Source organism: Populus alba, chromosome 1 (genome assembly GCF_005239225.2).
Source record: "Populus alba chromosome 1, ASM523922v2, whole genome shotgun sequence".
NCBI lineage: Eukaryota > Viridiplantae > Streptophyta > Magnoliopsida > Malpighiales > Salicaceae > Populus > Populus alba.
Window position 1 is genome coordinate 42,265,531 of NC_133284.1, and position 12,825 is coordinate 42,278,355.

A 12,825-nucleotide genomic window follows, 5' to 3' on the forward strand; every position below is an offset into this window, starting at 1 on the left:
AGTATGGTATAACCTACACATGTGCTATGAAATGAACTTGATTTGTTGTTAACATAAGTTAGCATCATGAATTCCTAACAATATTTAAAAGTTTGGTGTTACTTAAATAAGATAATTAATATGATCATGTTAAAAATTTAGAATGAACTATTAAGGATAAATTATCCGATTGGAACCTCCTTTGTGTTTGGTTTCCAATTGATTAATAAAAAGAGTTTACACTATACTTATTTCTAATGCTATTAGTGAATCCTCTAACCTTGATATTATTTTTTTTTATCATTGTTGAATCCTCACATTAATCTTACATTTCAAAGTCCTCTTTAACTTATTATTATTATTATTATTATTATTATTATTATTATTATTATTATTATTTTATAATTTATATAGTTAACCTCCTTGTGGTTCGACCCCGATCTTATCGAATTATTTATTACTTCGACACTCCTGCACTTGGGAGAAGAAATCAATTTTTGGTCATGTCAAGGAACAAGTAGGTGATTTCCGCCCCCTCTTGTAGCGTAACATTAGTTTCTGAAGTGAATTTATTACGAAGGATCTATTGTTATGCTATATGGAATGCTAAACTATCATGAATAGTTGTATGAGTATTACAAAGGATTTATCGTTGTATTATACTAAATGTTAATTATCATGAGTATTACAAAGGATCTATCATTGTATTATGTTGAGGGTTATTTGTCACAAATGTTTATATGAGATTTGCGAAGGATCTATTATTGTGCTATACATAGCGCTAAATTGTTATAAATTTTTGTATGGTTGTTACAAGGGATCTATTGTTGTATTATATTGAACATTAACTGTCATGAATGGTTGGATGAGTAATATGAAGGGTCTATTGTTGTGTTATACTGAATGTTAAACTATTATAAAATGCCTCTGGAATGTTTGGTTGGTTAATGATTAGCTTCGGCTAATGGCATCCCAAATGGATAACCGAGATGAACTAATGATTAGCTTTGGCTAATGGCATCCTAAGTGGATAACTGGGATAAAAAAAAATGATTAGTTTCGGCTAATAGCATCCTGAGTGGATGGTTAGGATTAATAAATGATTAACTTCGGCTAATGGCATCGTGAGTAGATGATCGGGATTGACAAATGATTAGCTAAGTGGATGACCGGGATTGATAAATGATTAGCTTCAACTAATGGCATCCTAAATGGATGATTGGAATGAACAAATGATTAATTTTGGCTAATGACATCCTAAGTGGATGACTGGGATTAAAAAATGATTAACTTCGGGTAATGGCATCCTAAGTGGATGACCAGGATTGATAAATGATTAACTTCGACTAATGGCATCCTAAGTGGATAACCGAGATCCACCGGGATTGATAAATGATTAGCATCGACTAATGACATAATAAGAGGATAGTCGAGATAAATAAATGATTGGCTTTAGTTAATGGTATCCTAAAAGGATTGCCGGATTTGGGAGTTATGAGTTAGTTTCAAGAGTTGATGCGTTCATGGGTACTATGTTTTGTATGTACCAAGTATATGAAAGAATTATGATTGTTGTGCTTTAAATAGGGAATGATGTTAGTTCGATTAACGGTATTCGAGATGGATGACTGGATTTGAGTATTGTAATTAGCCTCAGTAATTCATGAATTATTAAGGGTATTAATTACACAAGTAATGAGAAATGAAAGAATTATGTTGTTTTAGTCCATGAATGAAATGTAACGTTAATATTGCTTTATTATGTTTTTAAATTGCCTATAATGCTTGAAATTACCTTGTGCTGTAACAAGGACATCATATCAACATGCTGCATAAGGAAATCTGTTTTTGTGGCTCACATATTTTTTTTTAAAAAAAAAAAAAAAAACTATGTGTTTGCATGTTATAGGTGATATGAGTTATGTATGAACAGACGTGTTAATCGTTTAATTAGTCATCCGACCCCTTTTGTAAACACTTGTAATGAAAAATCAAAGTGGAACATGGATGTGCATGTGTGAACATGTAGATATGATGTGTATAAATATACATATGTATGGTATTCTTCTTATAAGGATTTTATGTTATGAAATTACATGAGGTCAGGATAACGAAAGTACTGGTTGTGTAACTTTCCATTCGGCACTTTTTTTTTAATAATATTTATTTTTTAAAATTACCAAACAACTCCTAGGTCAACTCTAAAATAAAAATATATATATTAAAAAAAGAAAGAGACAAAAATACCCTTAGAACCATGCTTATTTTTTTTATTATTTTAAAAGCAATTCTATAACTTCATTGTTCTTAAAAAATAAAAAAAAAATAAAAAAAAAATTTGTGCAAGTTTAATAGTTTTTTGCTTTTAAGAGTATTAACGTAATAAATTATTGTGTAAATAATATTGAAAGGACAAAAAAGCTATTGAACCAAAATTATATATATTTTTGCTTTTAAGTGTAAAAAATCATTTTAGTGTGCTAAAAAAATATATGGATCAATTTATCCCCTATTAATCTTGTAATACCCAATATATCCCCTTGAAAAAGATGGTTTTACCTTCATTGCAAACTTTATTAGTTTTTTTTTATTTTTATTGGAATGAAAAAAAACGTTATTTTACTATTTCAGTGAGTAGCAAAGCTAAAGCCGATCACCTGTATCAAATGTGTCTTGAGTCATAATGATGAGTTTTAGTTTTTTTATATAATTTAAATATAATGGGAAAACCATTTTTTTCTAAAAATATATAATACAATTAAGTGGAGTACATGAAACCGTATTTCTACTATACTGCGATGCAGATAAATTGAAGTAAGAAAATATATACCAACTTGAATTTTATTTTATTTTCCCGAATATGATATGTTACCAGCCACAAATTAATTAGATAATCAAACATTGACTTCACAGCAGACTTCATCAGCAGAGAAAATTCTCCACATACATGACAATTTCAAGCCCCGTAATTAAGCAAACACGCAGGCCTTTAAACTTTCTTATACAACCTCCAAAGATTTGTTCAGCTAGTTAAGCACCATGGAAATGAGGCTCATCTCAAAAACTGTATGTTTTATACTTTTTCTTCTTTTAACAGTTCTTTTAAACGTTAAAGGCCGCTCTCTGGCACACAGCTCTGTCGAATTACTGGTTTCAGATGGCATCAATAATGTCCAAGAAAACCAATCTTCCATTCTACCTCTCAAAGGGATGGATTCTTCCTCTGAAGAGAAGTGTGAGCAATTGTATGGCTTCTTGCCGTGCTCCAGTAATATTTTTGGGCATCTCTTTCTTATTGCAGTGTATGAATATATGTTGTTTCATGGAGAGGGCTACTTGGCCTCTGGAGGTGAGAAGATTTTCAGGATTCTTGGACCTGGTGTCTTCGGTGCCAGTGCTTTCCAGGTTCTTGGAGCCCTTCCTGAGTCCTTGATACTTCTAGGTATGCTCTTTTATTTTCTGTTTGTTTTCTAATTATCACCTTAAATCACTTGTTTTCTCTTAGAAATTATACACTGTCTTCTTCGGAAACAGCGTGAACGATCAACTATAAATTAAGATGCTTTTCAGATGAGTTTAATCTGCCAACTTTTTATATTGGTTCCAGCTAGCTGGTAAATGCTATCATCAATATCAAATGAAGTCGGAGTTTTCGAAGCTTGAATTAATTGCTGAAACAGTTCGGATCCAGATGGTTTGCATCACACACAAACGTAAATGATAAAATCAATATCGTGGAGTTATTATTTGTCGTGCAATCAATTTAGTTTATAAGTTATTATAAGTCGTGGTTTAATTGATATTAATGCGTGTCTTTTCTTTATTATTTTTTTTCAAAAATCTTGAGTTGAACTCTCGTCCTAACCAAAAAAGAAGGGGGGGAAAAAGAAACTTAGCTTGAAAGCTGACATGCCTTCTCTAATTTGGAGCTTTTTTATTTTTGTGTTTCTAAAATTATTTTTAAAAAATTTAATTTTTTTTCTTTACTTCAAATTAATTTATTAGTATTTTTAGATAATTTTAATATATTAATATAAAATAATATTATTTTAATACATTTCCAAATAAAAATCATCTTAAAAAGCAATCGTTATACCCTTATTCTACTAGAATTAAAGCACATGTTTTTAATCATTGTATGCTACAATATTTTTTTTTTAAGGGCCCCCCTTAATTGTTTTTGAATAATGGATAAAATGGTAGGTGTAATGAATTTTGATAAATTAATTCATATTTTATTATGAATTTTATATGGAAGATTTATAATAATTATATAACTGAATTTAATTTTGTTATTATAAAAACTTAAAAAGAATTATTATAATATAAGTTTTTTTTCTGTTAAAAGTATTTTTAAATTAATTTTGTTTTATATAAATTGGTATATTTATTTTGAATTAATTTTTAATGTATATCCATATAATATATTTACCCCTCATTTAAAATATTCTGGCTTCGTCACTGTATATATATATACATGTTGGATTCGATATCTTCTTTTCCTCTTTATAAAATATGTTTTTTATATAAGAATTGGGCAAGAGAAATATTGGAAACTTGTAGGATGAGAAATTGGAACGTGAGGAACAAGTATTTCCACGTCATGGAAATATTTAAGATAGAGGCGACTAGACCAGATAAGAAACAAATTAAACGACTTGAGAGCTTTGTTCCAAGTCAACTTGGATATGGTTTTAAGCAACCATATTATATACTGAAATAAATGGCAGCCAGCTGTGTTGGGTTCTTTTTTAATTCGATAATTGATAGGAAAATAAAGATTCTATACTGAAATCAACTTATCACCCACATAATGATATGTATTTTAACTCTTTTATATTATATATGTAAATCTTCTCTTAAAATAAATGGCAGCCAGCCGTGTTGGGTTCTTTTTTAATTTGATAATTGTTAGGAAAATAAAGATTCTATACTGAAATCAACTTATCACCCACATAATGATATGTATTTTAACTCTTTTATATTATATATGTAAGTCTTCTCTTAAAATAAATGGCAGCTAGCCGTGTTGGGTTCTTTTTTTAATTCGATAATTGTTAGGAAAAATAAAGATTCTATACTGAAATCAACTTATCACCCACATAATGATATGTATTTTAACTCTTTTATATTATATATGTAAGTCTTCTCTTAAAATAAATGGCAGCCAGCCGTGTTGTGTTCTTTTTTAATTCTATAATTGATAGGAAAATAAAGATTCTATACTGAAATCAACTTATCACCCACATAATGATATGTATTTTAACTCTTTTATATTATATATGTAAGTCTTCTCTTAAAATAAATGGCAGCCAGCCGTGTTTGTGTTCTTTTTTTAATTCGATAATTGATAGAAAAATAAAGATTCTATACTGAAATCAACTTATCACCCACATAATGATATGTATTTTAACTCTTTTATATTATACATGTAAGTCTTCTCTTAAAATAAATGGCAGCCAGCCGTGTTGTGTTCTTTTTTAATTCGATAATTAATAGGAAAATAAAGATTCTATACTGAAATCAACTTATCACCCACATAATGATATGTATTTTAACTCTTTTATATTATACATGTAAGTCTTCTCTTAAAATAAATGGCAGCCAGCCATGTTGTGTTCTTTTTTAATTCGATAATTGATAGGAAAATAAAGATTCTATACTGAAATCAACTTATCACCCACATAATGATATGTATTTTATATATGTAAATCTTCTCTTAAAATAAATGGCAGCGTCTGGATTATTGAACACAAGAGAAGTAGCTCAAGAGTCCGTGTCTACAGGAGTCGGACTCCTCGCAGGAACATCTATTTTGCTTCTAACACTACTCTGGGGAACCTGTGTTATCGCTGGCAGCATTCAATCGTCAAAGCCAACCATTTCCAATACTTCAAGCTCAAGATTATTATCATGGCTGACTGGTGCGTACGTCCTCTCTTTTATTCATTATTAAATTTTCAAAGAAGAGTCGACATTTTTAGAGATTACAAATAACAAAAAATAATTGTTGAAAAATAAAATAACTCGTTTTTTAATAATAATTATTTTATTTTTTCATTATAATTTAATTTTCAAAGGAGAATCTTTTTATTTAAATGAAAAATATTTATTAATTATTATTTAAAATGGAAAATAAATAATCAGAAAAAAATAATAATTCTTAAACATAAGGCTAGAATTTACAAAATCCTTACCTAGAAAAAAACATATAAGGCTAGCTGGAAAAACATAAGTTTTACCTGTGAATTTACAAATTGTTATGCATCTCAGCTTAACAAAATCTAAATCAAATATAAGGCAAGAATATTTTAATATTCACTGAAAAAATCCAAGACTAAAAATTAAGGCAAAAACCTCAATTTAATCTCAAATATATATATATATTACTCTTCTTGTTTTCTTTTGTAATCTTCATAGAGTTTGGAGTCACTACGGATTTGGAGACAAGCTACACAGCAAGGATTATGGGTCTTTCTGTCATACCATTTCTTATTTTGCAAGTCCCAAAAATTTTCAACTCAAATTCTGGGGAACACTTGACGATATTGACCTCTCTTGTGGTTTCAGTGGTTTCTCTATTGATATATTTCTTCTATCAGGTATCACATGTCTCTCCTTTTTTTATAAATATTCTTTTCTTTAATTTTTTGTTTTGAATTTGTTGTTCATATCCATAAAATCGATTTGATGACTATATTATGCAATGTCATTTCATGTAGTCGTAATATTCATTATTAATTAATTTCTTGTAAGAGCCTGGGACAGCCGGGGTTTTACTTGCTTATCTGGGCCCATAAAGTGCGCTTTCCGGAGGGTGGGGTTTCCTCGAATCCAAAAAAAAAAATTTATTAATTAATGACATCTAAACTAACTTTATCAGCGTATATATTATTACAATTTGATTATTTTTCTTTCTATTTAATTAAGATATGTTTTACTCTATGATAAGTGTATTCTAATACTAGCAATAAATAGAATCATTGAATCAACTATTATTTTTAGCGATATTGTTTGCATTAATTGTATATTACCCTCGGCAATGTTTTATAGCTTGTTTGTATCTATTTTTTAAAAAACAACTATTTGAAAAAATATTAAATTAATATTTTTTTATTTTTCAATGATTTTAATAGATTAATATTAAGATGACAAATTTAAAAAAAAAAAAAAAAAAAAAAACATTTTACCCCACAATATCAAACACACTTAATCTATCCCAATAACTTTGTTTTTAATTTGGTAGGTCCATATATTCTACAATGCTTTTTATTTGGTCCTTTCATATAATTTCCTTCCAATTTAATGTCATTTCTTGACAATATTTAGAAAACAAAAAAAAAAATGTGTTTTACACATGTTAAGGCTATGTCTCGAGAACTAATGGTAAATTTCGAAGGACTGCATTAAAAAAAAATCTTGAACAAAATACCAACTAAATTGATAAAGAATATATAAAAGGATAGAGAAGCCATGTCAAGGGACATCAAGAGTACGAGTGCACCAACCATATAGTAGGTCATTTAATGGTAAAAGTATGGACCAAAGAATTTGCTCTTCCTGTAATCTTAAATTCGAGTTTGTAATTGCTAATATGATGGTTATTAAAGGTTTATATGATCGTTAATTTTAGAGCATATTAGATTAGTCAATGTATGTGCAAACTGATTCAAACACTCACATTAATTTTTAAAAAAAATACGAGGCGCCATATATAAAATTAATCCCAATTATTTTCCCCGGTTGAAAGTATTGCTAAAAGTAATGATAATATAGCTACCTTAGACTAAAATGAAAATGTAGTTTCTAGGGTAGGACCTCGGTTTTAAATATTGTGATTAATATTTATTGGTCGAACTCAGATATTTTGTCTGCATAATTTGTGCACAGATCTTCGAACCGTGGATTCAAAAGAGAAGACTGGAATATGTAAAATATGATGAAGCTCTTTTAAGAATTCTGCAACTCGTGCAAGAACGAGCTTTAGGGAGAATTCTGACAGGAGAGGGGGCTCCAAATATAAATGCTATACAGAGGTTAGTTCGATGTATGACACCTCATGCATCATTATATATATACTTTATGCATGCTATGCATTTTTAAAGAAAAAAGAAAAGAAAAGAAGAAAAGGGAGATGTAAATTCTTTTTTGCAGACTATTTGAGGAAATAGATAAAGATGGTGATGACTATATATCGCCCTCTGAAGTGAGGCAACTTCTGCTCGACATAAAGTCTACAGGAATGAATATCAATAAAGACAGTGCATCAGAAGAATTAATCAAAGTATTAGATCTCAATGATGATAAGAAAATAACTAAGGAAGAATTTGTCTATACTCTTACAAAATGGCTTGAAGAGACAAAGTATGCTATGGACAGGCGATACTTCACAATTAACTCCTTGAAGAGGTTTTATCAGGTATTTACTGCACGTGTTAAGTAATTTTGAGTTGTATCTTTTATTTGATTTATTCTAACATCTTTAATTAAGTGTTTTGCTTAGGTTTTTTCACCCGTTCGTAGAAAGTACAAGAGAACATGAGATGAAGAGAAATCTCATAACAGAAATCGTGAGTCATCTACAAAGCGTTGCTTTAGGAAACCTAATCAAAGAAGATGGTACTCCGGATTTACTTGCTATTAGAAGGTTAGCCCATCCTCCCTCGTATATTTGTTAGAAAATAATATAAATTATTTTTAAAATTTTATGTAAAAACTTAAGTTATTAGGTTAAATTAGTTCTTTGATATGATATCAAAACCTTAATAACCAAACGCAAACAAGTTTAAATCTTATCATCTTTATTTATTTAATAAAAAAAACTAAACACAAGATAATGTGAACTTGTGTAAGTTTCAAGCTCAAAGAACTTTCATTTAAAGGATTGTTTTAAAAAATAATATAAATCAGTCTTGAAACTTTATCTAAAAACTAAAACTATTGAGTTGAATTAATTCTTTGACAATATTAGCATGCATAATCCCAAGAAGTAGATATGTTCTTATGAGTTTACTCGAGAATATATCACTTAATTGTATTTTGTAATTAATAGGTTGTTCGAAGAAATTGATCGTGATGAAGATAATTGCATATCAAAAGATGAGTTAAAAGAACTAATGAAAAAGATTGAGATTGGTAAGATCTCTTGGGATGTAGATGAAGCAGCTGAAAAAATCATGGAAGCACTTGACACGAGCGGAGATCAAATGATCGATGAGAAGGAGTTCACCGAGGGAATTGTAAGATGGCCGATTAACACGTCCGAAAATGTAACTCCTGTATCAACTCGGTCCCAAGATGATAACAATCGAGTAAGTCCATTCTTGTTGCTGGGAAATATCATCAATATCTTAAGAATTCGACCACTCTATATTATTTTCATTTTTATTTTTTTTTCTAAATCACAAAAACACATCGATTTTACTACGTACGCTTATCAATCAGAATTTATATAGAGTGGTCGTGATCTATTAAGAAAAGAAATGCAATAATCATGATGACAAATACAACGAATTAAAGTATTCTGAATAAATCAAAAAAAATATGTAAACGGAGCTGCTTTGTTAATTAACTGTGATTTAGGCAGTAATAAAGCTATAAAAATGGATTAATGTGTAGGGAACCTGGGAAGAAGTGGATAAGTTATTGAAGGATGAAAAAACCAATGCTGTTGACAAATCATCATGGGCTTGGTTTAAGGCTATAATGTCTATGGTGCTTGGAGCTGCTATATTGTCTGTGCTAGCAGAGCCGCTGACACAAAGTGTTCAGAATTTCTCCGAGGATGCTGGGATACCATCTTTTTTTGTCTCCTTTGTGTTAGTTCCACTCGCAACCAACGCAAGAGCAGCCACTACAGCTATCACGACTGCCTGTCGTAAGAAGTCTATAACCACTTCCTTGACATTTTCCGAGGTTTGTCGTTGGACTCGCCTTAATTTTTCTTCCTTTTTTTCATTTTTAGGTCTAATATTGAAGAGGAAACGTAAACATTTGTTATAAAAAAAGACTTAATAAATTAATGAGAGTAAAATGTAATAGAAAGAAATAAAAATGAAGGGGAGAATGAAATAAAATACAAGTTACAAGAGGAGATAGAATAAGTTGAAGTTGAATGGAGAAGAGTTGGAAGGATAGATGTAGATGAAGGGAATGTGTTTGAGTGACGGATAGAGAGAAACGAAAATGTGAGAAAGTGAGGCCCGAGAAGAATGAGATAAGGTGTCAAGTAAAATTAAGAGATAAATGGGTATATTGTATATAAAAGAGAGAACAAAAAATTTTGGTGAAATTTTGGAAAAAGAAGGGAGTTAAAATTTTTAAAATTAGAGTAGTTTTATGGCAAGGTGGTTAAAAATATTTTTTTTAAACACAATATGAAATATACAATAAAAACTTAAATCATAAACTCGAATAGTGTAAAATCATAAGTAAAATATTTTTAACTAATTATATATTAACAATTTCAATCAAGTAATAATTTAACAATATAACACAATTAAAAATAAAAATAAAAAAATAATATAAAAGTCCAAACACCTTTATTTTATTTACATCGATTTCTATACTTCTTGGACAAATCGACCCATTTACTTCGTCATTTATAATAAACAAATCTCTTTTAAATTTTAATAGACCATTTAACATTAACTGCTCCAAATGATCAAGCATGTCAATTTACAACTTTTTGTTCTATATATTTACCAGCTAAAACAGAATAATGTATCAATTAATATGTTTAATAGTTTACATAAGAAATTATGAAGAATAAATATTTATTTTAATTTTACATAAATAAAATTCAACAAATAACTTGTATCATTAAAAACATTATAATAATTATAGTTTAAAACCAAGCCCTTGATTATCAAATTGAACAAGTTTTGTAAGATATAAATTTAAAACAATAAAAATATTAAATTACAAATTACCAAAATGCACAAATTTATATGTTTTCCAAACATAAAATCGGTTTGATTTTTATTGATTTTACCGAATTTGACCGATTTTACTTATTTCGAGTTTTAATCCGATTTGACACATTAAATACATATTAACTTGTAAAATTATAAGATTTTAAGAGTTTTTTTTTTATATAACATTAGTTTATGGTATTTCCATGAGCATAAAATTTTGTGACACAAATTTTTAGTTACAAATTTGTAACACACACACACACACACACACACACACATATATATATATATATATATATATAATATAATCGTGAGACCTATGTACTGAATTACATTAGGCATAAAATAAGAGTTTTTTTTTTTCATAATTGATAAATTATTCTTAAAAAATAATGTAAAATTATTATTGGAATCTCATCTTACAATTTAAATTTTTAAATTAAAATAATTATTTGATAAAACATGACTATTAGCACAAAGTAATATATAACCTGATTTGATCAATGTGCAGATTTATGGTGGGGTGTTCATGAACAATGTTCTTGGCTGTTCTGTTCTTCTATTTCTAATTTATGTTCGTGGATTGACATGGGAATTCTCTGCTGAAGTTCTGGTTGTGCTCATTACCTGTGCTATAATGTGTCTCGCCGTAAGCTTTCGCTCCGATTTCCCATTGTGGACATCATTCATGGCATTCCTCTTGTATCCCTTTTCTCTGTTCCTTGTTTATGTTTTCAACGATGTTCTCGATTATGTTTAGATCAAGTCAGTAATTTCTTAAAAAAACTCTTGGATTTCACACATACCACAAGCTTAATTATATTGATCCTACTGATTTATTTGGGCCGGATAGGCTTGGGCCCAAGCCCATCCAAGCCTCAAAAGTTTCTATCTTTTTTTTAGACTGGATCTAACCCAGCCAATCCAAACCCGCTGGCCCAGCCTGATCGCTTACCCAGACCAGCGACCAAGTTGGCCTAGCGGCAGGCATGCGTGAATTATTAGGTATGCTTGCAACAGTGACAAAATAGTTAAAATTGCAAGCTGGTTAATGGCTTACCTGGTTAGCTGTTGCTGAAGGCGAAGCTGAGGGCGTTATGAAGGAATGCAAAAGTCTTCTCTTCTGTTTTTGCTCTTCTGGTTTTCCTCTGTGTCTTCGTCCCTCTGTTTTTGTTTTTGCTATGATTTCTTCATGAAAAGCTCTGGTCCTGGAGAAAGCAGAGATTAGCAAAAATGGCTTCTCCTTTTTCTTTGCGAAAGATATGTTTTTTTTTTTTTAATCCTAGTAATTGACCCCCGATCCTTACTCTCTTTTTGTTGTTTCTGTTCTTCCCTCTCTAGCTTTAGGGTTTTTTTTTGTCTTTCTGTTTTTTCGTCCTCTTAGTTATGTTTTTTGTCTGGCTTGTAGAGGGCCGAATCTCCAATTCTCATCCACGAATTTCGTCCCTTATCTCCCCAGGGTGACAATCTCGTGGATGAGGATAAACATAGCTCGGGTTTGGTCCATGTTTGATTGATTCAAAACACCATCAGTCCTGCCATTGTTGGACTGTTGGCGATGCTTATCCTTGCGTCAGGGAAGAGTTACAAGGGTGAAGGATACCGAACCAAATCTTATGGGTTCTGTGGTAGACAATGTGTGTTTTTTGTTGCCTATTTATTTTATTTTATACATTTTCATTTATTCCATGTTAGAGTTTAATTCTGGTTGCTAATATCAACCGGTTGTTTTGTTTTTTGTAAATGCATCATTAAAAAAACAACTCATTTATATATAATATTAAAGAAAACAAATAAAAATAAATTATAATAATCTATTTTATACATTATAAAATTAAACCAAAAAATAAAAAGATCAATCACAATTTTTAAAACAAATAGGTAGGCCAAACAGGTTAAGAGGGTGTTTGGAAATGTGGTAGCGGTTGCT

General features: G+C 29.7%; 2 protein-coding genes across 3 annotated transcripts; both read left to right on the plus strand.

Moving 5' to 3' along the window:
* Nucleotides 1-2,873: 2,873 nt before the first annotated feature.
* Nucleotides 2,874-8,437, plus strand: LOC118062699 (sodium/calcium exchanger NCL2-like). Its single transcript, XM_035076535.2, has 5 exons — nt 2,874-3,421; nt 5,715-5,903; nt 6,400-6,581; nt 7,870-8,015; nt 8,134-8,437. Exons 1-5 carry the CDS (start codon nt 3,019-3,021, stop codon nt 8,420-8,422), a joined length of 1,209 nt encoding a protein of 402 aa, XP_034932426.2. The 5' UTR covers nt 2,874-3,018; the 3' UTR covers nt 8,423-8,437.
* Nucleotides 8,438-8,488: 51 nt separating this feature from the next.
* On the plus strand, nt 8,489-11,734 carry LOC118062701 (sodium/calcium exchanger NCL1-like). Of its 2 annotated transcripts, none has more exons than XM_035076537.2 (4): nt 8,489-8,626; nt 9,032-9,290; nt 9,598-9,894; nt 11,407-11,734. In XM_035076537.2, exons 1-4 carry the CDS (start codon nt 8,523-8,525, stop codon nt 11,653-11,655), a joined length of 909 nt encoding a protein of 302 aa, XP_034932428.1. In that variant the 5' UTR covers nt 8,489-8,522; the 3' UTR covers nt 11,656-11,734. The 2 variants fall into 2 exon arrangements, with proteins under 2 accessions (XP_034932428.1, XP_073267456.1); XM_073411355.1 differs by having other exon boundaries at nt 9,136-9,290.
* The last annotated feature ends 1,091 nt before the right edge of the window (nt 11,735-12,825 follow it).